The sequence below is a fragment of the Fragaria vesca genome, linkage group LG2, assembly GCF_000184155.1.
Source record: "Fragaria vesca subsp. vesca linkage group LG2, FraVesHawaii_1.0, whole genome shotgun sequence".
In the NCBI taxonomy this organism is placed as follows: domain Eukaryota; kingdom Viridiplantae; phylum Streptophyta; class Magnoliopsida; order Rosales; family Rosaceae; genus Fragaria; species Fragaria vesca.
In genome coordinates, this window is record NC_020492.1 from 5,678,623 (window position 1) to 5,705,477 (window position 26,855).

The 26,855-nt window shown below is 37.7% G+C and overlaps 4 protein-coding genes across 5 annotated transcripts; 2 read left to right on the plus strand and 2 right to left on the minus strand.

The window, feature by feature from the left end:
- Positions 1 to 3,155: 3,155 nt before the first annotated feature.
- LOC101291018 (GABA transporter 1-like) lies at positions 3,156 to 5,447 on the minus strand. The gene is made up of 7 exons (XM_004292139.1): positions 5,252 to 5,447; positions 5,040 to 5,162; positions 4,738 to 4,832; positions 4,387 to 4,573; positions 4,150 to 4,280; positions 3,839 to 4,054; positions 3,156 to 3,697 (listed from the first exon to the last, which is right to left on the minus strand). Exons 1-7 carry the CDS (start codon positions 5,445 to 5,447, stop codon positions 3,296 to 3,298), a joined length of 1,350 nt encoding a protein of 449 aa, XP_004292187.1. The 3' UTR covers positions 3,156 to 3,295.
- A 4,988-nt stretch (positions 5,448 to 10,435) lies between these two features.
- On the plus strand, positions 10,436 to 12,703 carry LOC101300683 (signal recognition particle 9 kDa protein-like). Its single transcript, XM_004289860.1, has 4 exons — positions 10,436 to 10,598; positions 10,801 to 10,869; positions 11,926 to 12,019; positions 12,460 to 12,703. Exons 1-4 carry the CDS (start codon positions 10,527 to 10,529, stop codon positions 12,534 to 12,536), a joined length of 312 nt encoding a protein of 103 aa, XP_004289908.1. The 5' UTR covers positions 10,436 to 10,526; the 3' UTR covers positions 12,537 to 12,703.
- Positions 12,704 to 18,339: 5,636 nt separating this feature from the next.
- Positions 18,340 to 21,274, plus strand: LOC101300971 (probable WRKY transcription factor 21-like). Of its 2 annotated transcripts, XM_004289862.1 has the most exons (4): positions 18,340 to 18,630; positions 18,740 to 19,729; positions 19,866 to 19,991; positions 20,806 to 21,274. In XM_004289862.1, exons 2-4 carry the CDS (start codon positions 18,957 to 18,959, stop codon positions 20,948 to 20,950), a joined length of 1,044 nt encoding a protein of 347 aa, XP_004289910.1. In that variant the 5' UTR covers positions 18,340 to 18,630; positions 18,740 to 18,956; the 3' UTR covers positions 20,951 to 21,274. The 2 variants fall into 2 exon arrangements, with proteins under 2 accessions (XP_004289910.1, XP_004289909.1); XM_004289861.1 differs by having other exon boundaries at positions 18,511 to 19,729; positions 19,863 to 19,991.
- A 4,711-nt stretch (positions 21,275 to 25,985) lies between these two features.
- On the minus strand, positions 25,986 to 26,462 carry LOC101291307 (ethylene-responsive transcription factor 9-like). Its single transcript, XM_004292140.1, has one exon. The coding sequence runs from the start codon at positions 26,460 to 26,462 to the stop codon at positions 25,986 to 25,988; it is 477 nt and encodes a 158-aa protein (XP_004292188.1).
- Positions 26,463 to 26,855: the final 393 nt, after the last annotated feature.

Consider the following 26,855-nt stretch of genomic DNA (forward strand, 5'->3'; position numbering starts at 1 on the left):
AATGGACTTTTAGAGATATTTCCTTTTGGTTATCAACATTCAATTCTTGCAGATTGAGATCAAATGCATGGGACAACCAGTGAGCCCCTCATTGGAGATGTATAATTTGGTTGACTTGTGGCTACAAACTGCATCACCTACACAAAGAATTCCAGCATCCATTGGTTCCTCTGCCAAGGATTTTGTGATGGTGCTCGGGTATTCTCGAAAGATTTCAAAATCCTAAGCAGCGTCTATCTTTGGTTCCGTCCGGATCGCCGGTGTGTTTCATATGAATGTGTTGCAATCACCTTCTACAGCCAAATGCTGGAGCAGGGACAAACGAATGCCTACAGAACCACTCGTTTATGACCCGCCTTGCATAGTGCGGCATGTTGTTGGAAAATGGCCATTGCCATTATTGTACCTCATCAAAGATTTTACTTATTTTAAGACAAGTTAGCCTTGAACATCTTAAACTGACAGTTTGACTGATGCCCAGTTTCTGGGCGCATCTTATGTTTCTGTACCATTAGTTTATTCAATATATACCCATAGTGAAGTGGTTTACTTGGTTACATGCATGTTGATTGCCTTTTTGTTATCTACCTTTTGTTTTTGTCTTTCTATTTTCTGCATCAAGTAGTCCAATCACCAACATTTCCATCCAATTTACATATGCAATGTGTGGAAGTTGGGGTTGGATTTTGGGAATACTAGGCCTGTATAGATGATGCCATGCATTTTCTCCTCTTCTCCTACGCATCTGATCAGACTAAAAACATATACAATCAAATTGATGTTCCTATACCGACTTCAAACTAACTTGATATCAGAAACAGAGCGTAATGAAACATTGCATTCTACAAAATGATCGCAACTTCCGATAGCCAAGAGGCTCAGGCATTTCAGTCCTTCCAGCATAAGATGTCGCAAACACTCAGCAGAGTTAATATGTCACAAACACTGCAGATACTCTTGCCTAGTACCATGAAGTTTTCGTATGACTAGACTTTACTGTCTCCATGAAACAGTAGATAAATCAATAATCTTATATATCTAGTGAAAAGAAGTGAACATCCACTGTAAAACCCTACTAAATATAGCATCATAAAAATTAACACTGCTCACAGGCCTCAAATGAGTGAAGGAATATACTAAACATATGATGAATCCTCACTTCTCAGTTGCTTAATCCAATCCTCACTTGTCAGTTGCTTAATCCTACCCCACCAGACAATTCCAGAACAATATGAAACAGAAGCAATCAATTGGTAAAGCAGGTCCATGTGGAAACCAGCTACAGATGAAAAGCATTCCGATAAAAGGCATTGGCTTTCCATGGAGTCCATGGACCATGGCAGCAATAATCATTGCCTTCTCTTTCCCAGAAATCAATCCAAAGACTCCCTCACATGGATTGAACCCAAGCAAAGCATCTCTACACTAGTAGAAGATAGTGTAGCTTTCATCCAGCCTTCAAAGTCTGAAACACCTAATTGCATCGACATATATTGAGCAGTAATGCTATTAAACTCACACAGACAGCTATGATGAAACTTATCTAAGAGATGAAACGCTAGCATAATATGTCAATCAAAATGTTCAATTCAGAGGCAAGTAAACAAAAGCAACAGTATTGAGTCGAAATTCAAAGAAACTAAAACTGCCTTAATCCAAAAACCGTAGAGCATTACAATATCTTTCTTTGGCAACCAAACTCGAATCAACACTATATATTGGCATAAAAACCAAGGCACTCTTTTCACTCTGATACATGTTTTAAGTAACAAAAATCTATATAGGTTGGTCAATTCACTACCTTTACAAGAATCTAAAAACAAATGGAATCGAAATGCTACCTAAAAGCAGAGATTCAGAAGTAGCTAACCAATGCCGTTCCTTCAAATCAAGATCAAAAGCCGGTGTAGCCGTTTCGCGTGGGACTGCCGACGACGGAGAACAAGCCGCCGCCTTCAAGGTCCTCGGAATACAAATCCTCAGTGCCGCGAAACGCCGCGTGCAGCAGCACGAGAGCGACGGCGATGAGAAGGGAGACGAGGACGTTGAGCCAGACGTGAGTGAAGACGAGAGCGACGATTGTGACGACGGCGAGGACGGCGAGGACGATGCGGTCGTCGACGATCCAGTTGAAGAGGACGAGGGGCCCGTCGCGGAAGAAGTAGAGGAAGAACCAGGCGACGAAGACGAGGAGGAAGACGATGAGGGAGACGGGGTGCCAGAGGAGGCTGAGGAAGAGGATGAAGAGGACAGCCATGGCGTAGTTGACGCGGAAGTGGTTGAGGTTGCTCTTGATGCGGAGCGTGGCCTCGCCGAACGTGAAGGGGCGCGTGAAGCTGGAGAAGGGCTGGATGAGCTCGAGCCATGGGCGGCGCGTGGCGAAGTAGGAGCTGGTGACGCTCCTGGCGCGTGAGAAGGTGGTGGATGGGGTTGGGAACGAGTCGGCGGCGGCGGTGGGAGGGAGGGTGCCGTAGGGGGATTTGGAATTGGAAGACATTGGGAGAAGAGGAAATGAGAAAGAGCTTCTATCAAACCCTAGCAGAGAGAGAGAGAGAAAAAAAAAGAAAAAAGGGAGAAGATTAGATTTGATACGGGGGATTGGAAGAAATTTGGAATCAAGAATCAAAGAGAGTAAGAGAGGTTCTGTAAGTTCGCTGTGGTTTTTGATATTTGTGCTGGGGGAGCAAGAAGTGCGTGATTTGATAGAAAGGCAAAACGAGCGCGTTTTGGAGGGGATCTATTACGACGTCGTTTTTCAGCGCCAACGTGCATCCCGTGACAATTCTGGAATTTCATTTTATTTTACTAAAATTAGAAAAACTTGAGTATTTTCGACGGATTTGGTAAATTATCGACTTCAATTGTTCTCTTGTCGCATTTCATATTTTAGCGCTCGTATCATATATCTTGCTATTTGCCTCTTTAGTGCTTTATTTTTGTATCTACACACATTGTATTCCTCAGTGTTATTATGCATTTCATATGGTTGTACAAAACTAAATTGTTTATCACATTCGTATAACTTCATTTGTATGTACATGCGGAAAGTACAAAGAATTTACCGGTTGATATAATGATACCCTTCGGGGGATTCAATCAAGTCGACTTTGTAGCTTCAGCAAAACGTATAATCAATGCAGAGAAAGGCCTTCAGATCAAGAATAGTCTCTAGTACATCACTGTACATGCTTGTACAAAGCTACATTTCTTCCTGCAATATTTGCCGTTCAAACTTGAGACTAGCTAAAGTACAAGTCATAAGACTGCTCCAACTCCGGCAAGAACTGCTCAGATCTCACATATCATGAAAGAACTTGTAAGTCTTGACATCTTCCACAATAAACTTGACTGCGCCAATGCAACCGAGCACTGCAACAGCTGAGAACCAAGCCACTATAGCAAAGTTAAGAAGCAGCAAAGATAGATACATTTTGGTGTTTTGGTGCCGTCTTCTTCTAGCTTTTAGATATGCCATTGCAGGGAACACAAAATCCAGTGGTGTGAACCCAACTGCTCCGCATATTGACACAAAATCCCCGAAGAATGGCATGGCTGCTGCAACTAGTGTTATAAGTAGCATATACATGGAGGTACAAACAAGACGAACTAGCTTGTTTCGTAGCAAGGCACGTTTTGTAGCAGTCTCACTAGACAACAGTCTCTCCTCAAAGTAGGCATATGTTGGCCTGCAATATATCTAAGAAAACCAAGTACACTAGTAAATGTGATGTTATGTTGTTATACTGTAAATTAATCTTCGAAAACCTGATATGTCAGCAGATATCTTACAACAGATCATCGTGTTAAGTCTTTATGTTAGCATCTGAGAAGGGTATACCTGAAAGCATCCTGATATTTGTATGACAGCAAAAATATTGGCCATGACGATAGTCCATTGAGGAACAGTTAGTGAAGACAAGATGTAAGGCTGGACTTGTGACCCAAATGCCCAGTATCCGGTGAAGGCCAATTGCCAGTAACTCAACACAATGATACCATAAGCTGCTGATACACCTTTATACACATTCTTCTTTGCAGGTTCTCTCACAGTGTTCTGCTAAAGCAAAATCCATATTCGAGAAACAAAATGGTTATTAGCTTTATTTCAATACTAAAAGTTGGTAAATGAGATATGTCTATATGCATAACCTGTATCTCTGGAAGCATTGCATCTCCAAAGGAAAAAGCAATTGCTCCAAGCGCATTGAAGGCTCTAAAGATTTTGGAGGATGAGCTTCCATCTAAACTGTAACTGATTGATTTTCTGTCAATCTTTTTGCCTGTAATGAAATCAAGTCATAGTTCAAAGAACCAATTTGATAGACTAGTAGTATATATGGTGTCTATGTATATATGATGAACATGACTGCAAGAGCATCTATATACCATTATAAATTGTGACACCAATGGTTGTAGCAGCAAAGCCAATGGTGCTGAAAGTGCACAAGGCATTTACCCATCTCAAGGAGTGAATATCAGGGAGCTGAGAGAGAAAGAGCTCAAATATCCCAAAGAACATAACAAAATGCTGTAGAGTTAAGTCACCATCCTTGTGATAATACTTGTAAACAGCCTGCACAAGAAACAATCAAGAGATATATAATCATTTGCTTTCTTGACAGGAAATGTTCACTTGCTGATACCTGCAATTTGTGTCACCTTGTGGTGCTCGAAATAAGCGCGCTAAAGGCAACAGGAAATAAACTTAAGCCGGATTTGAAGAGTTGGATGACTAACCTTAAGGCTACTCCCAGCTGCAATTTGAATGGCAATGTTATTGCCTACAGAAGCTACCTGCTGAAAAAATGCAATAGACCAATAACCCCAGAACCCTTTAAGAATGTGAAAACAAAGATGTGTCAAGTAACATGGAAATTCACTGTTGTGTAAACTCAAAACTCTAAAAACAAAGGCATTCTGATAGTGCCTCTGAAAAGAAGCATTTTTTACTGAGAGTATTTTCATTGCAAGCACATGCAAGTAGAAATTGCTTTCAGGAGAACTAAAAGAGCTTTCAAGATAAGTTGTTGAAAGTGTACCAAATATGCTTTGTGCAAGGTCACGATAGGTAACATGTTTCTTCCCATCCCACTTCCACAGAGAAGCAATGAGCAAACTAGAATACCATGTAGCCAGTGTTGCACCTACCAAGCTGCTTACCCCTGAAAATCAAACCCCAATCAATTCATTATACTACTTATAACTTCTCTATGCATCAGAAAGGTACAAGTAAACTAAACTTAGTACTCACCGAGAGGCCAACCGAGAGAAGCGAGAGCGAAAGGCAGAGGAGCATAGGCAGCCGGGGTGGCAATCGTTGTGGCCACATGAACCGCTGCGTGCTTCCATGTCCCTTTGCCATGTTTATCTTCTTCTGCTTCTTCTAATTCTTCTACCTGCTGCCTTTCTTCCTCTGCTGCTTCTGTTGAGTTCGGTGGTTGCGTCATTTTGCTTCCCAAACCTTGAAGTTGCAAATACGTGCAGCTTCATTGGCCTTGTTCCTTTAAATGTAGTTAGCTTAGTCAATGGAGTGAGCTCATTAACTGCATTTGACCACTAAAACTTAGAATCTTTGGGACGGCATTGAATCTGAATCTAGCTCTTTGAAAAGTCTCATATAGAACAAAAACAGTAGGAACCCATCGAGGCCATCGGTGATCCTCATCATCTAATTAGAGGTGTAAAGTTGAGCTGGTGACGGTGCCTAAAAATGTCATAATCAACATATTTACTTGTAGTAGCGCTAACACCAACTTTATCTAGTCAATAAGGAAAAATTGTTCAAACAGTGTCTCACCTTTTAAAAAAGCAACGCTTTCATATCTCACATTCAGAAAACTTCAAAACAGTATCTCACATTCTTACCTCGACCAAACTTTGGTATCTAGAACTGTTAGCTCTGTTAAAAAAATGAGGACAGCCATTTTCATTCATGAAATGACCAATATACCCTTAAGTTTTATTTTTGTTATTCTTTTTATATAATAAAAAGAGAAAATTCATCATAATGGTACTTCATATTTTCTCCCTTATAAACTTTGGTACTTCAAGTTTTGATAACATCATAACAGTTTTCACCCCGACCTAATTTTAGTACTTTTACTCGTTAGTTCTGTTATGGGAGTTGCTAGGTGGCAATTTTTAAATGTTATTTTCGTCTCTTCATGTCTTCATTCATTAATAAAATCAAAGATTCATGAGTTATTGTTTTCATGAGTTTGCAATTGATGAAATCCATAAACAAAAATAAAGATCTTGATCATCATTTCTATTCTCCCAAGCTTTCATTAGAGCCCTTCTCCATTTCGTCGCCTAACTCATGATCTCTTTGTTAAGCTCCACCCATGAAGACACGGATAATTTTCTTTGGATTATTATCCGGTAGAGTCATTCTGGCTTTCTGGCCTTCTGGGTAACTATCTGGTAGAGGAGGCTAGCTAACAGTTACCATATTGGAGATTACGGCTAAAAATACTAAAATTGGGTCGGGAAGAAAACTTGAGGTATCGTTCTAATGTTTTCAAAACTTGAAGTACCAAAGTTTATAAAGTTTTCTAAATGTGAGATACCGTTTTGAAATTTTCTAAATGTGAGATACCAAAGTTTTGCTTCTCTAAAAGGTTAGACACTGATTAAACAATTTTCCTGGCCAATAACATGTAATGTTCAAAATGAATTGTCCTATCTCTGGACGTCAAGAGCATGTTTACTTACATGGAACATGGAATTAAAAAATGAGGAAATGATTCCGGCAGAAGAGAATTCCAATTTTTACTTACATATAATAGAATTAGAATGGGTGTGGGTCCCACCTCCTAATAAGGAATCGATTCCTTGACAACCCTGAATTGTAATACCAATGAGAGAGATGGGATTAGAAATGATATCATCAGGAATGAATTTTTATTCCGAAAATAACCTCTTTCATTTTATTATGCTAATAATATTGAGGAATTTGTTTAAGATGCTAATAATTTCAAATTTTTTTCTTAAAGGCTTCTTTTTATATGCTAATAATATACTATTTGTTGGTAAGTTTGTTTAATTTTTTTTTTTTTTTGGTATTTATAAAATTGCTTACTTGATTTAAATATAATATTACTAAAATGTATAAACGTATGATGTCTTAATTTTGTTGTTCAACCCTTGCAACTTGCGGTTTGAGATACACCCAAAATGCTAGTACTAGGTCCAAATGATTTTGATAAATCATGGTAGAAAAGAGTTTATGAAAGGACGAGATTGCAATATACACAAAAGCATATGTAACCTCTGTATTATATTATTAATATGTAACTACATGATCAATGGCGGAGCCAGAACCGTAAGTTTAGGAAGGCCGAAATATAATGAATGGAAAAAGATATATAATAATTTTAAATCGTTTGACAAAATTATGTTTTAACTAAAAGTAATATTATTGTTTTTTCATAATCTTTAAACATAATTGTTTGTTGTAAAGGTTCATTTATGTCTATGTAAAATGATTAGTTAATACCTAATTAATTGTGGTGATGGATCCATATGGTAAGAGGCAATGGAAACATGACATAATATTACATGGAAAGGAAACTAGATCTATACAATTATAATCATAACCATTCAATCCTATTAATTGACATTTTTCAAGACTTTGAGGGTGCCAATTATAATAATAACCATACAATCTTACTAATAGCATAGCATTAATTGTCATTTTTCAAAAACTGGGGGGTGCCTATGGCACCCTTTGGTCATAAGCTAGTTTCGCCAGTGTACATGATTACAATCAATGCACTGAATAGATATAGACCTTCTGGTTTATTGATTATACATAATTTATCAACTGAGACAATTAAAACGACAAACAAAACTAGATCAACATATAAGAAAAAAAAATTGTGTTGAGAGTGATCGAAATGTGTAGCTTTTTTATGGGTATTTTAGTAATTAAAATAATAATTAATTACATTTCTGTTCTAATTCCATGTAGTTTGTAAACAGCTAATCAGAGGCGAAGCTACACTCCGACCTCACAGGTTCCGAACCCGCCTTGGCTTTTCTACATATACATATATGTATGGGTATTTTATTAACTAAACTGATGACATATATATGTTTATTGCTACTGAACCCCCCCCCCCCCCCCCTCCTTTTTAGAGATTTTACACCCTCTCCTAGTCTCCTACACATGCATTACGCACGTGATCATCATATATTATAAATAAACAACAAAGGTAGTATTCAATTACTAACTAAAATAATAATTAGTAATTAATAATTCCTCACAACCATTAGCATTTGTAGCTTTTCAGTTTTCACGGCTTCGTCTCTGTATCGGGGTTTACGGTACTACTTAGGCTACTTCGTGACACATTATTTATTTTTATTAGTTTGTAGCAAGCGAGAAATACATATCGTTTATGTTTTGATTGATTATGTTTGAGTACTCATTACTTATATAAATTTTGTTTTAATTGACCGTTGGTTTATATTATTGCGTTTTCATCTTATATTATAGTAATTGGTTGTATAATCGATATTTTATATACGAACCCCCCATAAGTTTAAATCCTGGCTCCGCCCATGAGCTTGAAATTGAAATTTCCACATACTATTCCATTTCGTCTCCCATTCTTTCCGTATTTCATTCATGATGAATTTCATTCCAAGTAAGTAAACGTGTCAAAAGAGTGCTAAAAACCATGAATAGTTGTAGGAAAATTGATCGAAAACCAGATACGAAAAGTTGAAAATAATATAAACAAGTATATATAAGGCATAACAAACATATATAAGGCTAGACGTAGAATGAGATAGATCTATTGTTAAGGTCAGCGTAGCTAGCCAACACATCCCAATGATGCTTTTAAATGTGTCATTGCCATATGCAAAAAAATCGTTTATGTTTTGAATATCAACGTATCAATGTCACTATGGCACCATGAATACACAGTCATCGTTCATAGCTATTGTAACAAAATAGTTTAATTTTTTAATTTCTTTCTAAAATAGTCCATCACCCACTAGAAAACGGATCACCCGAGAGGCCCAATTAGGTTACCAATACAAAAAAGAAATTCGTCTTAATGGTATCTCAACTTTTGCTTCTTATAAACTTTGGTACTTCAAGTTTCAAAAACATCAAAATGGTACCTCAAGTTTTCACCTTGACTAAACTTTGGTAATTTATGCCGTTACCTCCGTTATAATGTAGGCCACCTGGCAATTTTAGAGGGTAGTTTCGTCTTTTTCTGTCTTATTATTATTTTTTCTTAACTGGTGGTTCTCTCTCTCGACTCCACCTCTGCCTCCGTCTTCTCTGAGGCCGTCTGGCTAGCTCCGGCCACCATCCTTCACAAAACCACCACCAATCTCTTCCTCCTCTTCTTCTATACAAAACCCAGCCCTCAAACCTTATATGCAAGCCAGTTCGAAAGCTAATCGACGGCAAGAAGCACCAACTGTTCTCCGCCGACACATGATGATTCCGGCCATGAATTGAGTCCCGATGGGCAGGGTTCTTCTCCGCTTTCCTCCTTTTTTTATGTGCTTTTATTTCCTTCAAATCGAGTCTAATTCGAAAATCCCTCTTTTCTATCTTTTCTGGGTTCCGAGTTCCTAACTTCAGCGGCAGCGTTCTTTGGGTTTTCCGGTGAGTCTATCAAACTGTGGCGACACCTGCTTCAAGCTGGAGGAGTTCATAAGAGGATCGGGTTGGGTTTGGCCGTGTAGGTGCTTGTTTATAATAACACTTGGATTTAATGACAACAAAATCACATACCAAATCATTGTGAACCCCTAAATTTGCTCCGATGATTTCAAGCTCAACATTATCAAAACTCAAATAGCTAGCAAATTGGTAAACGAGGCATGATTTTCATATGAAATAGAGAATTAGGTCGATCAAATTCAGAGATGGGTTTTGGAAATTTGAGCTCACATGGTGAAATAAGATGGATGATAGCTAGGTTTATCTCTGGAAAGACCAAGAATGAGAACCAGTACAACCATGAGGCAATAATTCTTGTTTCTTGAAATAGAGGCATTCAAAATAGGATTGGAGGTATCAAAGCTTTGGTGTATGTTTCGACAATCGAGAAGGACGATGAAGAAGAATAGAAACGCTAGCTGGAGCTGTTGAAGATGGAAGAAAATCTTTTGGGTGCAAAGATCAAATTTGGACCCCTTGAAGGTAAAAAAATGCATTAATATAATAAAAAGACGAAACTGCCCTTTAAAAATTGCCAGGTGGCCGGCACTGTAACGGAGGTAACGGCATAAAGTACCAAAATTCAGTCGAGGTGAAAACTTGAGGTACTATTCTGATGTTTTCGAAATTTGAAGTACCAAAATTTACAAGGAGCAAAAGTTTGAGATACCATACAATTTCTCAATACAAAACAGAACCGACGTGGACACCTATATATATTCGGCGTTGAAAAAAAATAAACGCAAGTGTTGAAAGCCATCTCTAAAATCCTAAGTCTCCAGATTCTTTCGTCTCGGATTCTCCGATTTCCCAATCAAAAACCCTAACCCTAACAATGGTCTACGTTACTTCCTGGGACGAATTCGTCGACCGATCAGTCCAGTTGTTCCGCGCCGATCCTGATTCGGTACTCAACTCTCGCTCTTCCTTTTGATTTTCTCTTCTTTTCAGTTTGGCTGATTATAATCTGGATTGAAATTTGATTGCTTTATGTGTATTTGATTCATTCCTGGGCTTTTAAATCGAATAGTTGAATTGGGGCATAGTGTTTTGCGATTTTGACTGGTTTTCTGATGATTGTGTTGTTGATCTGCTTGTTGTTGCTGCAGACTCGGTATGTGATGAAGTACCGGCATTGCGACGGGAAGCTGGTTCTCAAAGTCACCGATAATAAAGAGGTACTGATTATCTGTCCATTATTGTATCTTAGTATTGGCTAGGGCTGTTGATTTAGCTTTGCGAATGGATATGATTTTGGAGTGTTTGGACTTGTGTTGTTGAGATTGAACTTGCAAAGTATGAAACTTTATGTGATATTAGTATGAAGTTTTATTTGGATAGCTATTTTAGATTTGAGGCTCATGGGTGACCTAATCAGTCTAGGTACAAGTGATAAAATATCAATTATGGTTTCAGAAACGATTGAACTTGCAAAGTACGAAACTTTATCTGATTTTAGTATGAATTTTTTTTGGGATAGCTATTTTCAGTTTTCAGGCTCATAGTTGATGCAATCACTCTAGGTACTTCAGTAGACTTTGTAATGTTGAACTATAGGAAGACGAGTGATAGAATATCAATCATTCTTTCAGAAAGATATGATTGGCATTATGCTTTTAGAGGAACATTGTATGTGTTTTCATATGTTGTCTCAATATGTACACTTGTACTTAACTCGCTGTATGTGTTAAATTTACATGTCAATTTTATTTTTTTAACTTTCATCACTTTCAAGGGTTTCTGTTGAGGAGTTGGTGGCAAGTTGGTGCTTAGAATAGAGTTGTACAACTACAATTTAACTCAACTGAATTTGACATCAGACCATTGTGCTTGTGACTTTTGTAGTATAATGAATCATATATGTTTTGCTTACGAGGAATTGATGGCAAGTTGGTGCTTAGAATAGAGTTCTACAACTACAAACCAACTCAACTGAATTTGACATCAGTACCATTGTGTTTGTGACTTTTGTAATATAATGAATCATATATGTTTGCTTATATCTAGAATGTCCATATCCTCTCAGTTGAGTTTGGAAAATCTGGACTGGATTGCATGTCATTTACATTACTGAAATATTAGGATGACATGCTACTCTGCATGATGATTTTGTGATTTTATCAGTTGTAAGATTACTAATTGTTTAGCATGTTATCAATGAATTCAAGTTTCTAGATACAAGAAAACTATTGCATAGGATGTACTCATATCATTGGTTCTTTTTGGTTTTGTAGTGTCTGAAGTTTAAGACAGATCAGGCCCAGGATGCTAAGAAGATGGAGAAGCTGAATAACATATTCTTCACCTTGATGGCCAGGGGTCCTGAAGGTAGTATAGCATTATCTTTATTGAAGCAACTTATATGTGTATGTGAATTCTTTTGGCTGCCTGTTGATTGGGTCTTAGAACTGTGGTACCCAAAAAAGTTAGACTGCCTGCTATGTGCTTGAATTGGACAAGTGTCATGTTTTCTTTGGTAAATTTGCTCTTTGATCTTGGCTTGCACCCATTTTCAAATGACGCTCTTGAAAGGTTGCTCACTTTTCTGAAAAGAGCAACCCTTGAAGCTTAAAGGCTTCAAGTGCTTTGCTCCACAGCTTTAATATGTGGTTCCTACAAAACCTTGAAGCAGTATTGCTTTGAAACTGCTGTTTTGTCCTATGGATATATTTGGAATCTATGCTTAGTTAGCTTCCAGTTTTGACCTTGATATGATTTGCATCAGTTGTACTAACAATCATACATATTTGTGTTGTTTCTTTTTTCAGTTGATCCATCGGAAGTTACTGGGAAAGATCAGATGGATGCACAACCAACCAAGAAAGGAAGGGGAAGGAAACAATAGGTTTGATGGTATTAGATAACTAGGTCTTTTGGACTCATTTTAAGATTAACCCCGGAATTACTTGAAGATTTTTGTGTAGCTGTAATTCAGAAAGTTGTTGGAATTTTCCAGATGGGTTGTCAGTTTGCATTTTGTTTCATTCCATTTTATATAATAGAATTATTGTCACCTTTCACTGGGTACGAATTTCGTTTTGGCATGGCCATCTTCTAGGGTGAGAAATATAACTCTCTCGACAAGATATTCAACTTAGCTATCCCTGTAAATACAATGCTCTCTCGACAACAAGATATTCAGCCCCATAAATACAAGATTTCTAGAGAAATTTGTAATATCAACCAGTTGATTTTCAGAGCAGAATAAAACAGGTGATTCTACTTCCCCGAGTTTTGGTTTGTTTCTAGTTTAGATCATAGAATAGTAGTCAAGCCTCCTCTAAAGAAATTTTCCATAACCCTTGAAAAGAAATGTGTGAAGTCCCAAGTTCATGACTTCATGACTGCTTTGAACTACATGATGCCCTCAAGCCCCATCGCTTCATACATCTTTCAGACCACGGGAAGCCATATCCTTCACTCCTCTGCCAATCTTTGTGCGCGGCACAGTAACACAGATGAAATTATTCGTCTTCATAAGTGGACATTATATGATATGCCTCCACCAAAAACTGGTAGTGTGATATGCCTAAGCAGCTAAGCTTAATCGTCTTGGGTGTAACTGTCTTCACAATAGGTCTCTTTGGTACAAAAACTACGAATCGTGTTTAGTTTTAGCATTCTCCACACGTTAACCTAATACAACATCGTTTGTATTTTATGTCATATACACAAAACAAACCGTTCATACGAGACTAATACAGTGCAAACGTTTTGTTGTTCTACCTTTCTCACATTGTTGTCCATTCTGATATTTCATGCGCCTCTACCATAATTGCTCAAACATGGAGTTTCTTGTAACTGTTTATGAATAGCAAAGTTGCTTCTGGTTTCAAACATGGGGGGTTTTGCTTCACTGCTTTGAGTGCTTTCTGAATAGGTAGAAAGGATAAAAGAGGTTCTGGGCTATTCCCTCCACCTAGCGTAGGTGAGTGAGTGAGATCTGTAACTGAGGAAGAGCTAGCTCGACTGTGTAGCAAAGATGGTGATGCTTTTGGCATTTGCGATTGTAATGATAGAAGTACGTACTATGTATTACCTTTTACCAGATCCCAAGGAACTCTGTGCCCTTTGTTATACTTTACCAGTGCAATTAAAATCAAAAGATTAGAAAAGCTAAAGCGTATGCTAAATCCATGTGCTCCATGAAAGCTTGTGAAGCTAGCTGAGAAACTCTGCCTTTCATTTTTCCCGAAGAAGAAGATAAAGACGATTGGAGAAGAAGAAAAGGAAAATATTCTTCAATCGGATAAAGCGACAGAGATGGGAGCTGGGACAGAATGTCTTGGACTCTTAATTGGTGTTTATGGTTTCTGTGTGAACAAGGTTAGGACAAAGTGCATCGTTTTGTTCTATATTCTTATGAAATATGAATAGAATGAGGGTGGTGGAGCAAGAACTCTCTAGCCAGCTTAAGCTTCTTTCTGTCTATAAATTAATGCAAGCAGCCTGCATATTCTCTTGCAGAAGATATGTTGCAGTTCTAAAACGCTCAGTATAATCCTCCATGCATGTTCAGGGTTTTGGATATTTTGTTTTTGGTTTGGCATAGAAATTAGCACGCTAGCATGTATGCTTTTCTTGTTCAAGTATTTTACATTATTTGGAGACAATTTGTTTAACATTTGGCTATTATGAAGCCTTTTTAACGAGGACCCTTAAGTTGAGAATTTGTTGAAGACTTTTCGGTTTATTCCACCTTTCAATTTTATATTCACATCATGACCGTTCAGTTTATAGGTATTTATGAGATATCATTTCTCCAAATTTTCAGCTCTATTGAAAATTGTTAAGGCATTCATAAGTGTAATTTATCAATTATGAACTTGAACGGTTCATATTTGACAGATTTTGTTCGTCCATTAATTTGATCTAGTTTGTTGTCTTAACGAACATCAATTTGGTTGAAAATTTATAGAAATTATTTACTCATATAAACCTAAAAATTGAACGGATGAAATGTCAAAATATGATCGAAAAATAGGTCTTTTAAACCATAAACCGAAAAGTCTTCAACTTAAGAGTCTTCACTAGAATGGCTCCCTATTATACTTAAAAATAAAAGAAAAAATCTAAAATTAAACACCATATAGCACATGTTTCTACACTGTAGAGGTGAGATGCAGATGTTTCACACACCAATGCAGAATTGTAGAAAAAGGGAACGCATGAATGAATATAAATCAAGGGAAGTGCGTCCATCTTTAGTATTTGCATAGAAGTGATAGAACTCCAATATCAACAATGACACACCATTGTACCAAAGCAACTATATCCTTCCGGAAAATATAAGAAACAATAACCCAAAGAGGAAATAATGAAAGAGGAAAGCAAAGGAGTAGGGTGTTTTTCATGGCTGTATATTCTGGTATAAAGTTAAACTTTGTCCCAAAAAATCTGAACTGCTCCCCAGTTAAACGTTGTAAAGCATGAAACGTTGCACTTTGTGAAGGAAAAACCGTGCCTTAATGTGCCTTTTGTTTTTCCACTTTCGTTATTACTCATAATTATGTTTTGATTCTTCTTCCTTTTGCCCTGCTTTTGTTCATAGCTTCATATGTAGCGTTACGATCACACTATGTAATTCAGTTTGAGTCATCGAGCACGTACTACAAGGCTGTTTACGTTTTAGCCTAACTTTGAGCAGTTTTTTTTGTTTTTGTTACAAGACCAACTTTGTTGTATATGAACAATTTGTGTGTCAGGGGCCTATCCGCAACTGCTATCTCAGATTTAACCAAATTCAAATTGGTATTTCTCAAGCGACTTTTGGAAGAAGGAATTCTTATTTCTAATTGTTTCGTAATGATATTGAATCTCGTTAGTCATTTTTATCGTAGTCACGTATTTACTAATGAGATGAGTGTGATTTTTTTTTAATATATTAAGAGGCTCAAATATATCTTTTAGATAATATTTGCTAATTACGAGTGGGTGCGGCTATTTTCACCCCACTAAATGCTCAGTTCACCCCACGTCTTATATTTTACCTTTAACGTTCTTATTCTAGCCTTAAATTTTGTGGTTTTTATTTTCTTTCTTTTATTTTCCTGAATCTGATAAAATCTAAAAATATATACAAATATCTCATCAATATATTTGATGCAGACCTCCATTCTTCTCAAACCGCATCTTATATATGTTCTTCTCGATCTCTTTTTTGAGTTCTTTCTTTACGATTATGAATATATATATATATGAAAAACTATATTTGAAGCCATAAATAAAATAAAAATAAGAACGAACAATCCCACCACATTGTATAACCACCCTGTTGAAGATTGAAGTGATTTTCAAATTTGATTTGAAAGATGTAGAGAATTGTTTTTTTTTTTCCGATGTAAAGATGTAGAGAATTGTTGTTGTTTGGATTTTATAGATTTTAGTTTAATATTATATTTTCACAAAAATTCTTGATTATAGGGTTAATATTAGAATATTTAGTATAAAATTAAAATGTGGGATGAACAAAATATTTGGTGGGATGACAATAGCCGCACCTTTACTAGTTTACGAGACCTTGTTTTAATTTGCATGTATTAAGTTTATGGCGTTCCCTACGAATTACACAAACATTGTGTTTTAGTGTATGAAATACTCGTACCTAATACGGCGCCGATGATTGAATTACAAATTCGACTTTTATAATCGTCCGTTAACGACTTATAACAAATTATATCTAGTTTAGTAACTTACAAGTTTCCACGTACTTGGCTAAAAAGTCTTGAGGTATGATCATGATGAAATTAAGATAACATAAGATTATTCGAGTACTTGCAAACAATTTCATAAAGAAATTATTCCAAGAAGTTGATGATAATGTTTTTAAGATTAAATAAATTTTCAAGTGCTTGTATTAGGATTGCACTCATTGAGCTGATTACGCCGATGCACTAATTAAGACAACCAAGTCAACGGGATGTAGGATTGGGGGGGCCCACAGAGTCAGTGGAGTGTACCAAAACCAACAGTGTTCCCCCGGCGTACGATAGAGGGACACAAGGCAGTCAGTCAAAAACAACAACCGCATCGGGATACGTGTCCGACTCTGCGGTTATTTTGTTGACGTGTCGGATGATGACTCGCTCTCTTTACCAACGGCAATTTCTTTATATATTTCTTTACTTAATAATATGAAATATTTGTTTGCTTAGTCTTCGTTTGGGCCCCGCTCTTTGACGGCCGTTATGACAAACCCGTCTCTGCGTACTTGGATTGTGAGAGGAAGACGTGAAAGCAAAGTGAAGACATGGAGCTTAGCTTTGATTCTCTCTTTTTTCTCGACTCTGCTCGGATTCTTGGAACTACTATTAGATCATTTAGATGTGTCGACGATGCTCCTCTCGTTTGAAATCAGTTTAGTGCTGATGATGGTTACCTCATAGAGTTTGATTCTTCAATGGTTTGTAACGGTGACAAAAATTATATAGTTGCATTATTATCGAGTTGTAATATGTTGGTTGTTTGCATTTTGCAATGGCTTATATTGTGAAGGTTATTGATTCAAATCTTACTAACAAAATGAAATTAGGAAAATAAGTGGGATGAAGATGAAAAATTTAACATTTCAGTTAAAAGAAATTAGAATTACATTACAAATGTGCGGATATGAAAAATTATAGAAATAAAATTGAGGATGAAAGTGTTTAATTAGTTACGGGTTTGATAAACACTAAAGAGCTTCATTGTAAGTGTGTGTTTAGCCAAGTTTTGTTTGTTGCGTCACTTGTGACCTTGTCTCAATCTTGCACCATGGAATTGCATCCCAAAGAAGAATACCATATTGGAAATTCATCTTACTAGTAACTGCCCTTTAGGTTGTTGTATATTGAACTTAGTTGGACAAGTTTTTCAACAAGGCTGCATTACCATGGAGTTAGTGAGATGGTCAATGTTTGCATTACTAATGTCCCCTCTACCAAATACTCTCTCATCTACTCATAACATTAATTTGATTAAATTTTGCCACAAATTTGCCTTGATTCCTTGATTGGATATTGATGCACCAGGATACAATCTAAAATATCTTCCCTGATTCATGTGATCCAACTCTAAAATCTTGGTCCAGGCCTTGTGAGCACTGAGCAACAATTCTATTACCAAACAGAATCTCTGTAAAAATCAGATGTGAGTCATTAATGATTTATTAGTAAGGAAATATTTTTACTACCTTACCATATGTACTATTGTCATCACACTACTTCTGCTACCCAACTGCAGTTCAGAAATCAGAATCACAGACTTTTCAAACAAGTGTCCCAGTGTCCCTCCACACAGTAAGAAATTCAATAGCAGACAATTCAGCATAACAAATCCAAATCAGCAAGGTGTAAGCAAAACGTGAAGCCATCAATGACAACTCAAAACCAAAGCATACAGTCTTCTCTTTTCTGGGCGTTACAGCACAGACTAAAGCTGGGTTCTTTCTCCTCAGGAAGGAGTGACAGATTCAATTTTTCAAACTTGAAAACTGAAAATGGGGGGAAGCAAATTGAAGAAAAATAACACACAGGCTATAAAATCAAAGTGTCACTTTTAACAAGTTGGGTAAGAGAGGAGGAGAGACCATTTCTCAAAAAGAGGAATAACAAAGGTCTCAATGGTGGGGCCGGCCCTTCAAATCTGTGACATAGACGGCAGTTTCATTCATTGAGAGAGAGTTCACTGTTTATTTAAATGCCCTCTATTCTCTGATTTCCTCTGTTAAAAATAAAAACAAAGGTGAAAGCTTTGATCTTTGTTCAACTCTTTGTGTTGCTCCCTCTAGAAAAAAAGAGACTTGTTTATGTTAAAAGGAAAGATGGGGGCTTTGTATTCTTATGGCAGTAGTGTGAATTCTCTCAAGCCAAAGCAAAAGTCTTCTCCTTCACACCTTTCAATCTGAAAAAAGCAAATGAATTGAAGAATCTAGGGTTTGACAGCACCAGACTCCAACAAAGGTCTCTTCTTTTGCTTCTTTTCTTGCTTCTCCCAACTCCCAGTTTTGTCAATTTCTATGCTTTGATTGATTCCCATCTGGGTTTTGTTTCTGTTGATCATTTTGTTCAGACCCAGTTGTTGATTTTGATCTCCTGGCTTGGAATTTGATCCCAGAATCCATGGTTTGTTGTGAGAAATGAGGTTATGGCTATCTGGGTGTTTGTTTTATATGATGTGGGCTGTTAAGCATCCTATAAGTTAAGTTGGATTTAGGAGCTTTTGGTATTTATGGTGTGTTTTTGTTGAATTTTTGGGCTTTCGGGATTTTAGGTGTAGAGGTTTTGATATGGAGGAAGTTGAAGAAGCTAACAAAGCTGCTGTTGCAAGCTGCCATAGAGTTTTGAGTCTGTTGTCTCAGCCCCAAGATCGAGTTCAGTTTAGGAATTTAGAGGTGGAAACTGGGAAGGCTGTGTTTAGGTTCAAGAAAGTTGTTTCTCTTCTCAATACTGGTTTGGGTCATGCTAGAGTTAGAAAGCTTAAGAAGCTTCAAATCCCTTTTCCTGAAAGTGTCCTCTTAGATAATCCTAATTGTACAACAGACCATCACTCCAAAACTCCTCACTTTCTTCAGTCTAGATTTGCTGAGAATCCAAGTCAGGATTTGAGTTTAGGTGTTAGGAATTCCTTAAGTTTGGGAAACCCCTCTTTGGAATTGAGCACTAATAATGGGAAAACCCCAATTCAACTAGCACAACAAGCACTTCCTCCAGCGCACTATCACTTCCTTCAGCAGCAACAACAGCAGCAGCAGAGGCTATTACTTCAGCAGCAGCAGATGAAACAACAAGCGGAAATGATGTACCGGAGGAGCAATAGTGGCATAAACCTCAACTTCGATAGCTCTAGCTGCACACCCACAATGTCATCCACAAGGTCCTTCATTTCCTCCTTGAGCATAGATGGAAGTGTGGCTAACTTGGACGGTAACTCCTTCCATTTGATTGGGGCTCCTATCTCTTCAGATCAGAATTCACAACATAAGAGGAAGTGTTCCGCGAGGGGAGATGATGGCAGTGCAAAATGTGGTAGCAGTGGTAGATGTCACTGCTCAAAGAAGAGGTTGGTTTTGCTTTCCCTTTTCTTCTACCTGGTTCATTTGACCCTATTTAGAGCTTGTGTTGACTGTTTTTCCTCAATTGAGCGGCAGCTACATTTGTTTTTCAATCAATTTTCATTAATGGTGTTCTATTAGCAGGAAACATAGGGTGAAAAGATCAATTAAGGTGCCTGCAATTAGTAACAAGCTAGCGGATATCCCTCCCGATGATTATTCATGGAGGAAGTACGGCCAGAAGCCAATCAAGGGTTCACCTCACCCTAGGTATGATTTATTTCTGTATTTTGAATGGGAACTTGATGATATGTGATTTGTACAAATTTTTGCCAATGCTTTATGTATAGTATACAGTTATTGGAACTTTGCGGCCTTACTTGCTGTTAATCTGGATGCTAGACAGTTACAGGAAATTAGGAGCTTGAAATATTAAAGAGATGATATTATGTTTGAAGTTTGAACACTAACTGCTGGTGAATGTTAGTGTGTTTTATTTTCAACTATTCTCAAACATCAAAAGGTTTACTAATTATGGTTGATCCATAGAATTGTGATAACGTTTATATAGTAAAAAAAAAAAGGATATCTTGGTCTGGGTTGTTGGGTTTTTAGTTTTCGGCAAGTTAAATAATTTGATGTAATGGAATTCCCTTCCCTTGCCTTATTTGATCTAGCATGTTAGTTATGACCTTGCATTCACTTGAGAAACATTCTTTTGTCAAGTGGTTAAAGTCTCTGATTGTTCATTTGTTGTTGAGAAAAAAAAAGAAAAAAGAAAAAGGGTTCATGTTTCTTGCCATCTTGAATACTGCAATATTCATAATTTATAATGATGGTTCATGACTGTAAGATTCTAATAATCTGATTCCTTTTCCTTTATTTTACTTTTTTAGCATTTCCTTCCATATTCTCAACAAATCCAATTTACAGTCAAGATCTGTTTAAAGAATCAAAGTTGGAATACAAAATTTGATTGATACTTGATAATGCTTGTTGATGCACTTCTATTGATTATTACTAAGCTTGTAGAAGGCAGTTTGAACTTCCGAGAAATTTATTTAACTATGAAGCACTTGTGTAGGGGATACTATAAATGTAGTAGCATGAGAGGCTGTCCAGCCAGGAAGCATGTGGAGAGATGCTTGGAAGAACCTTCTATGCTTATTGTCACTTATGAAGGCGAACATAACCACCCCAGGATACCATCACAATCCACAACGACATGAAATGCAGAGAGCTTCATCAAGCTCAAGCCCAGCACAATTTATCAAACAATATCGATGACAGGGCTTGAGGTGCTCCAGTACATATTTTGCATGGTTCAAGCATAACATACATTCGGAGCAGTTTTTACGTCTTTGGGAAGTTGGATCTTCGAGCGTTTTGGCCATTCGGCAAGCAGGCAATGGAACCCCATGGTGGACTATGGAAGGAGTTTGTAAAACTGGTCAACTTTTAATCTCTTTTCATGTTTTTTTTTAGCAAGCAATGCTTTAAACAATTTAGGGTTTTCGAAATTAATGGAATGCATTTCATGTTGTACTTGTCTTCTTATTTGGTTCACATCCTCTTCTTTCTTGGTGGTCCTTCTAGTATTCAAATTCCTGAAAGCAATCATGTGACTTTGGGTGCAAAGTGTTATCTTGAATAGTTTAGGCAGAACCAACTCAAGCAAGTAGCTCAGATAGAATGAATTAGAAGCCAAGTCACGGAGAGAATGTATGATTGTCCAACTCAAAATTGGTAACCAAACTTGTCACCATTTACTGGTTCTTTCAAGGTTTCTGATACGCAAGTGTACCAGAAGTTACTGAGTTTGGTGACAAATGAGGAGACCAAGAGGCAATCATTCATGGTCTTTGATATCTTATTATTCCTTCATCAGAATGCAATCCAACCATTTTGTTCTTTTCGGGTCCAATTCCATAATATCTTTAAAACTAGATAAGGAGAAATTCTCCTTCACCTAATGGATGGGATTGGTAGAAGAAGTATATATTCATTATCAGGGTTGTTGGGAATTTACGACCTTGCAGGAAAGAACTGATATCTCATTCTGGAACAAAGAGAACTTCATTTGTGTTCTTGTTTTTCTTTGATGAGAGAAAGAAATGGATGCAATAATTCTAGTAGCTAGATGTGTACTGCGAAGAAAATTGAAAAGAAGTGCCTCAGCATTGAGAATTTGTATTCAATATATCAATTGCATGGGACTCGAAGTCAATGGCGTGGTGTAGCAGTCATGATGACATGATTTAAGATTGTCAATGGACAATGGCGTTGCTGCAACATTTTCCAAGCTTCTAATATAATTCACAGGTACCAATCAAAGGAAGATCGTCTGTTACATGATTACGCAAAGAATGTACAGTTTTTCGGGTGTTGGTATTTGACAATGTAGCTTTTGACAATGTGCTGATTCGTTACCGAGGGTAATGCTAGGGGGCCTATGGAACCAAACTATGTTCTTCATGCTAGAGTTAGAGACGGAATGTTGAGCCAAACCGTACCGAACCATTGGTGTCTCTACTGATATAACCAAGTGAAACATTTTGGAAAATCCAGAATAAGAGCTTTGGTATCCTACGCAAATAGGCAATGTATCCCACAAGTAGAGGTCAAGTGCAGGCCTTAGCAGTACTATATATGCATACCTTTCTATTCTGAACTGGAGACAGGATAAACGTCAATACGTCATTATGTAACAAGACGGTCTGAAATTTTCATAAGATTCTTGAAAGGTTTCGACAAAAACTGATAATAATCATTGTTTTGATACATATTTAGAGCTTTTTACTCAAAGTTTCACAAATTTCCCTTGTTATTGACAGTTCCAACAATGTTAATTCTCCCAAAGTCCAAATATTTACCAGCTGGGTTCTTTTTCGGCTGCATTGCTTCCTTTGTGAGAACACCAGTACGTTCAATGCACGTACATCCCTATTTTTCTACCTTCAAAATATGATTCTAGGGATAAATGAACTAACGAAAAAGGACGAAATTCCTCTCACATTGTTTTTTTACCTCCATGAGTGAACATGCTTCAAAGCTTGCACTACAAACTGATTGTAACATCAAATTTCTCTACTAAATTGAAAAAGGGCTGATATATATGATAAGTAACAGAAACGAAGAGATTATAATTGAATCTTCGATGATCAACTATGACAATTGAAGCTTGAGAATGGAGAAGCTAAAAGCTTGAGAGTTGAGATGGTACTAGTGCGAATAAAATTGAATTTAGATTTGGACATTTGGTCTCTTCAACAGTTCAACCCCAGAAACTCAATAGGTGCACACATATGTAGACCAGAAAGGCTATAGGAAATGAAGGAAAACCAAGATTGTGTATTAAGCAGGAGGTGTCTATATATGTAGAGAAGCTCCAAATACAGAGTGGATCCTACATTCCTACTCCGAAAGATGTCTATATCGATCCCGGCCAAGGCATGCAGCTGGTTCTTAATTTATATATAGAGAAGCTCCAAACCACTAAAGCTCCACGTACAGTTGCATCCATTCCCAAACCTCTAGGCTTTCTCTTCGATAGCCATAACGGTGTCCACCACTGTAAAATTGAGCAACATAGACATGGCTGATTCGGAAACAACTATCTCTGGGCTGCCTGCTGTAATTCGTAGTGGTTGATCATCATAACTTCTGCAGCTTAATTCACGTCGTCGGTCGATGGAGGCCCGCTATCCAATAAACACATTGTGATTGCTTTGGAGAAGGTTTTGGCCAAGAATTACGAGTACTCGAATGAACAAGAGTATTAAAGTGAGGGAGCAGCAATTGTTGGTTATAATTTGTTCCTAGTAGTATTTTACTAGAAACAACCTAAATAGATAATGTATACTATTAATCCTAATATGAATATCTGTACAAGATTCATCCATATAAAACCTTAGAAAAGATAGTTGATGTTTTTTTTTCGATTAAAAAGATAGCTGATGTTTTGTAACAGGAGGGAACGAATATGTGCGTTAGAATGAAGGGTGTGACTTGTGAGTGACTTTGAGATGAGTAAATATTGAGTGCGTGGATAAATATGAGGCGTATTAATAAAGACAAGTAGGCGTGCGGGTAATTGTTAGACACGTGAATGAATATGATAAGTGTGAATGGTTACGAGACGTATGAATGTCATGTGAATGAACTTAGAGCGTTAAGAAATAAGAAATACGGTATTGGCCCTAGTTGAGAATAAATATGTTACACTCGAAAAATTAAGGACTGCATGATAATTATAAGCACGCGAATGAACAAGAATATGCTAATCAAACTATATAAATAAGACACATGTCAAAAATAAATACGGTACACAGTAATTATTAGGTAATGCGCATGATGGATATGTGACACCTTAATGAATATGAAGGTGTTAAAAATAAGTGACGCACATGATGAATATGTGACACATTAATGAATATAAACGTATTAAGGAATATGGGGTGAATCAGGGGCACGTAGATTATTATGAGATGGGTGGAATGATTATCGATCGAGCGCATTAAGAAATAAGGGGGCGTGTAAATGAATAACGATTGGTGTCCTATCATCCTATTCGTTCATAAACTTGTTTGAATCCATTGATTAAGAAGTAATTTTTCTCTCTAACTAATAATATTACAGAACATGCCAAACCTTCTATCAATCTTTCCATCCTTCATGTGAAAACTACCCAAATCCATGTCATCAATAGGAGGGACAAACATATCATTCATCAAGTATATGCAGTTTCCTTTGAATCCTGAATACTTTGAGGTCTCAACAAGGAGAGAGGAATTCCAGCAACCCAAGAACAGGCTAGGGTTCTATTTCCCAAGTTCTTTATCTCCGAAGTCCGAATCACTCCATGATTTGCCATCACCAAATTGGACCTCAACAATCCTAAACCTAGTAGTTAAATTCTCTGCGTAGTTACGAAAATTTTTGTATGCACGAAGGTGCAAGTGACCCAGAATTTAGGGTGTAATCTCAACCGTTGATATATATAGTTAATTATTACTTAAATAATTAAATATTGTGATAAATGCAATCCAACCATCTATTTATGTTGGTTTAAGTATACATCGGTGCTTTGAATCCTTTCTCGCGTAGTTATTGTCAAAACATGAAACCACCAATAGAGTATCTCTTATTTGGCCTCCTCAACCGAAAAAAATTCATCGGCGGCTCTTCCATATCAATGCACTCGGACTCGATAAAAGAGAAAATGAAGATGATGGACCGTGGAAGAAGCATGACTAGACCGAATTGGTGATTGAGAAATTAAATATAGACTAGAAGAAAACTAGAAAAGTTTTAGTATTGCAGTTTGCAGAGTACAAGAGAGAAACTAAGCTAGGCTCGTGTTGTTCTTGTTTTGTGATGTATCGATCTGAATGGGACAGAGATGAAGATAACGAGTCTCCCCAGCACCGGATCATCATGCTAATTAATTAGGATCATTAACACGAGCATAGAGTTATGTTACATATATACAGGCGCATTCTAATTGCTAGTACACAAGTAACCCCGAATGGTTGATCATAAGAACAATCCTAACATTTCTGTACGTTCATCTAAGAGACTAAGACGATGGATTGAATGTGTCATGTGAAAGATTACGAGCTGCATAAGTTGAACAACGTTATAAGTATAAGGCGTTTGAGATATACAACTCAAGTAATCAACGAGCGCAATTGAATTTAGGACACGTTAATGATTACAAAACGCATCAAGTATTATGAGACGCGTGTATAATTATGAAGCGCGTGAATGAACATGAGACGCATGAATAATCTTGATTTATGAAGCACGTCAAACCAAATAGAATGTGTAATTAATTAGTGAATACATACGAGCCGGAAATGATAGCAATCCCTACAAACAAATTTCATCAATGTCAGTTACCGAATCACCATCAATCAATATGCCGATCTGAAAGATCATAAATTGTTCGGATCCAATTTGTTCATGGCAAAGAAACTTAAAACGAAGCAGCAGAGTCCAAGATCGGATCATATAGAAGAAACTGAAACAGATTAACCTTTGTTGTTAATTTTAAACCTTTTACCTTAAAAACTTTGATCACCGCCCGCCCTTAACCGCTAATTCCATTTTGTTTTTACTTTTTACAAGAAAAGAAAGAGACCTGTCTACACTGTGACTGTGACTTGGGGGAAATAACAAACAGAGAGGGAGAAAACTAAAAGCAACCGCGAGGGGCATATATGGAATTAGCACCGACCTCCGCGGCAATTCTCCGGCGGCGGCTCACAATAACTGATCCGCCGGGAGATTCAGATCGAAGAGTAACGGCTTCTTCTTCTCACCGCTCTCCGCCACCAACTTCATCTTCTCCTCCTCCTTCCTCATCATCTCGCGCAATTTCTCCAGCTCGTATCCTCTGTACTCCGACCTCACCGGCGCCGGAACATAGCCCCTCCTGCGCACCAGAGGAGTCCAAAACACTTCCTTTACCCCGATCACCGGCTTCAGCTGCTTCGGCGCCGGCGGATCATCGAAGTTCGTCTTGGCCTTGAAGCCGCGGAACCCCCGTGCCGCTTCGTCGTACGCACGCGCCGCCTCCTCGGCGGTGTCAAATGTCCCGAGCCACTTGCGCGACTTGGTGAAGGGATTGCGAATCTCCGCTGCGTATCGGCCCCACGGCCGCCTCCTCACGCCGCGAAAATGCGGCTGATTCGACGACGACGTCTTCCGATATCGGCCGCTCCCCGCCGCCTTCTTCATTTCGCCGCCGGCCTCCGCAGCACTCTTCGTCGAGCCTCGAACAAGCGCCGACTGAGGTGCCGGAGGATCGGTGGCGGCGAGAGGGGCGGAGTGAGGTGGACATTGCGTCGTCGGGTGCCATGAGCGCGAGTGAAGGAGAGAGAGAGAGAGAGAGGGAGAGTGAGAGAGTGATTGCGAGTGTTTAGGGTTTTGGATTAGGGGCGGTATTTATAGGGTTGGGGAGACATGCTGGGATAACGGCGACACCTTGTAGAATTTATTTTTTATTATGCATTTAAAAATAAATAAAGAATGAAATGGTAAAAAATTAGGGAGAGAATTTGTTGCCAATTTTTGTGTGGCGTGTCTCTATTTTCTTTAATGCGCAGAATTTTGAGGTTTGACTCATTAATA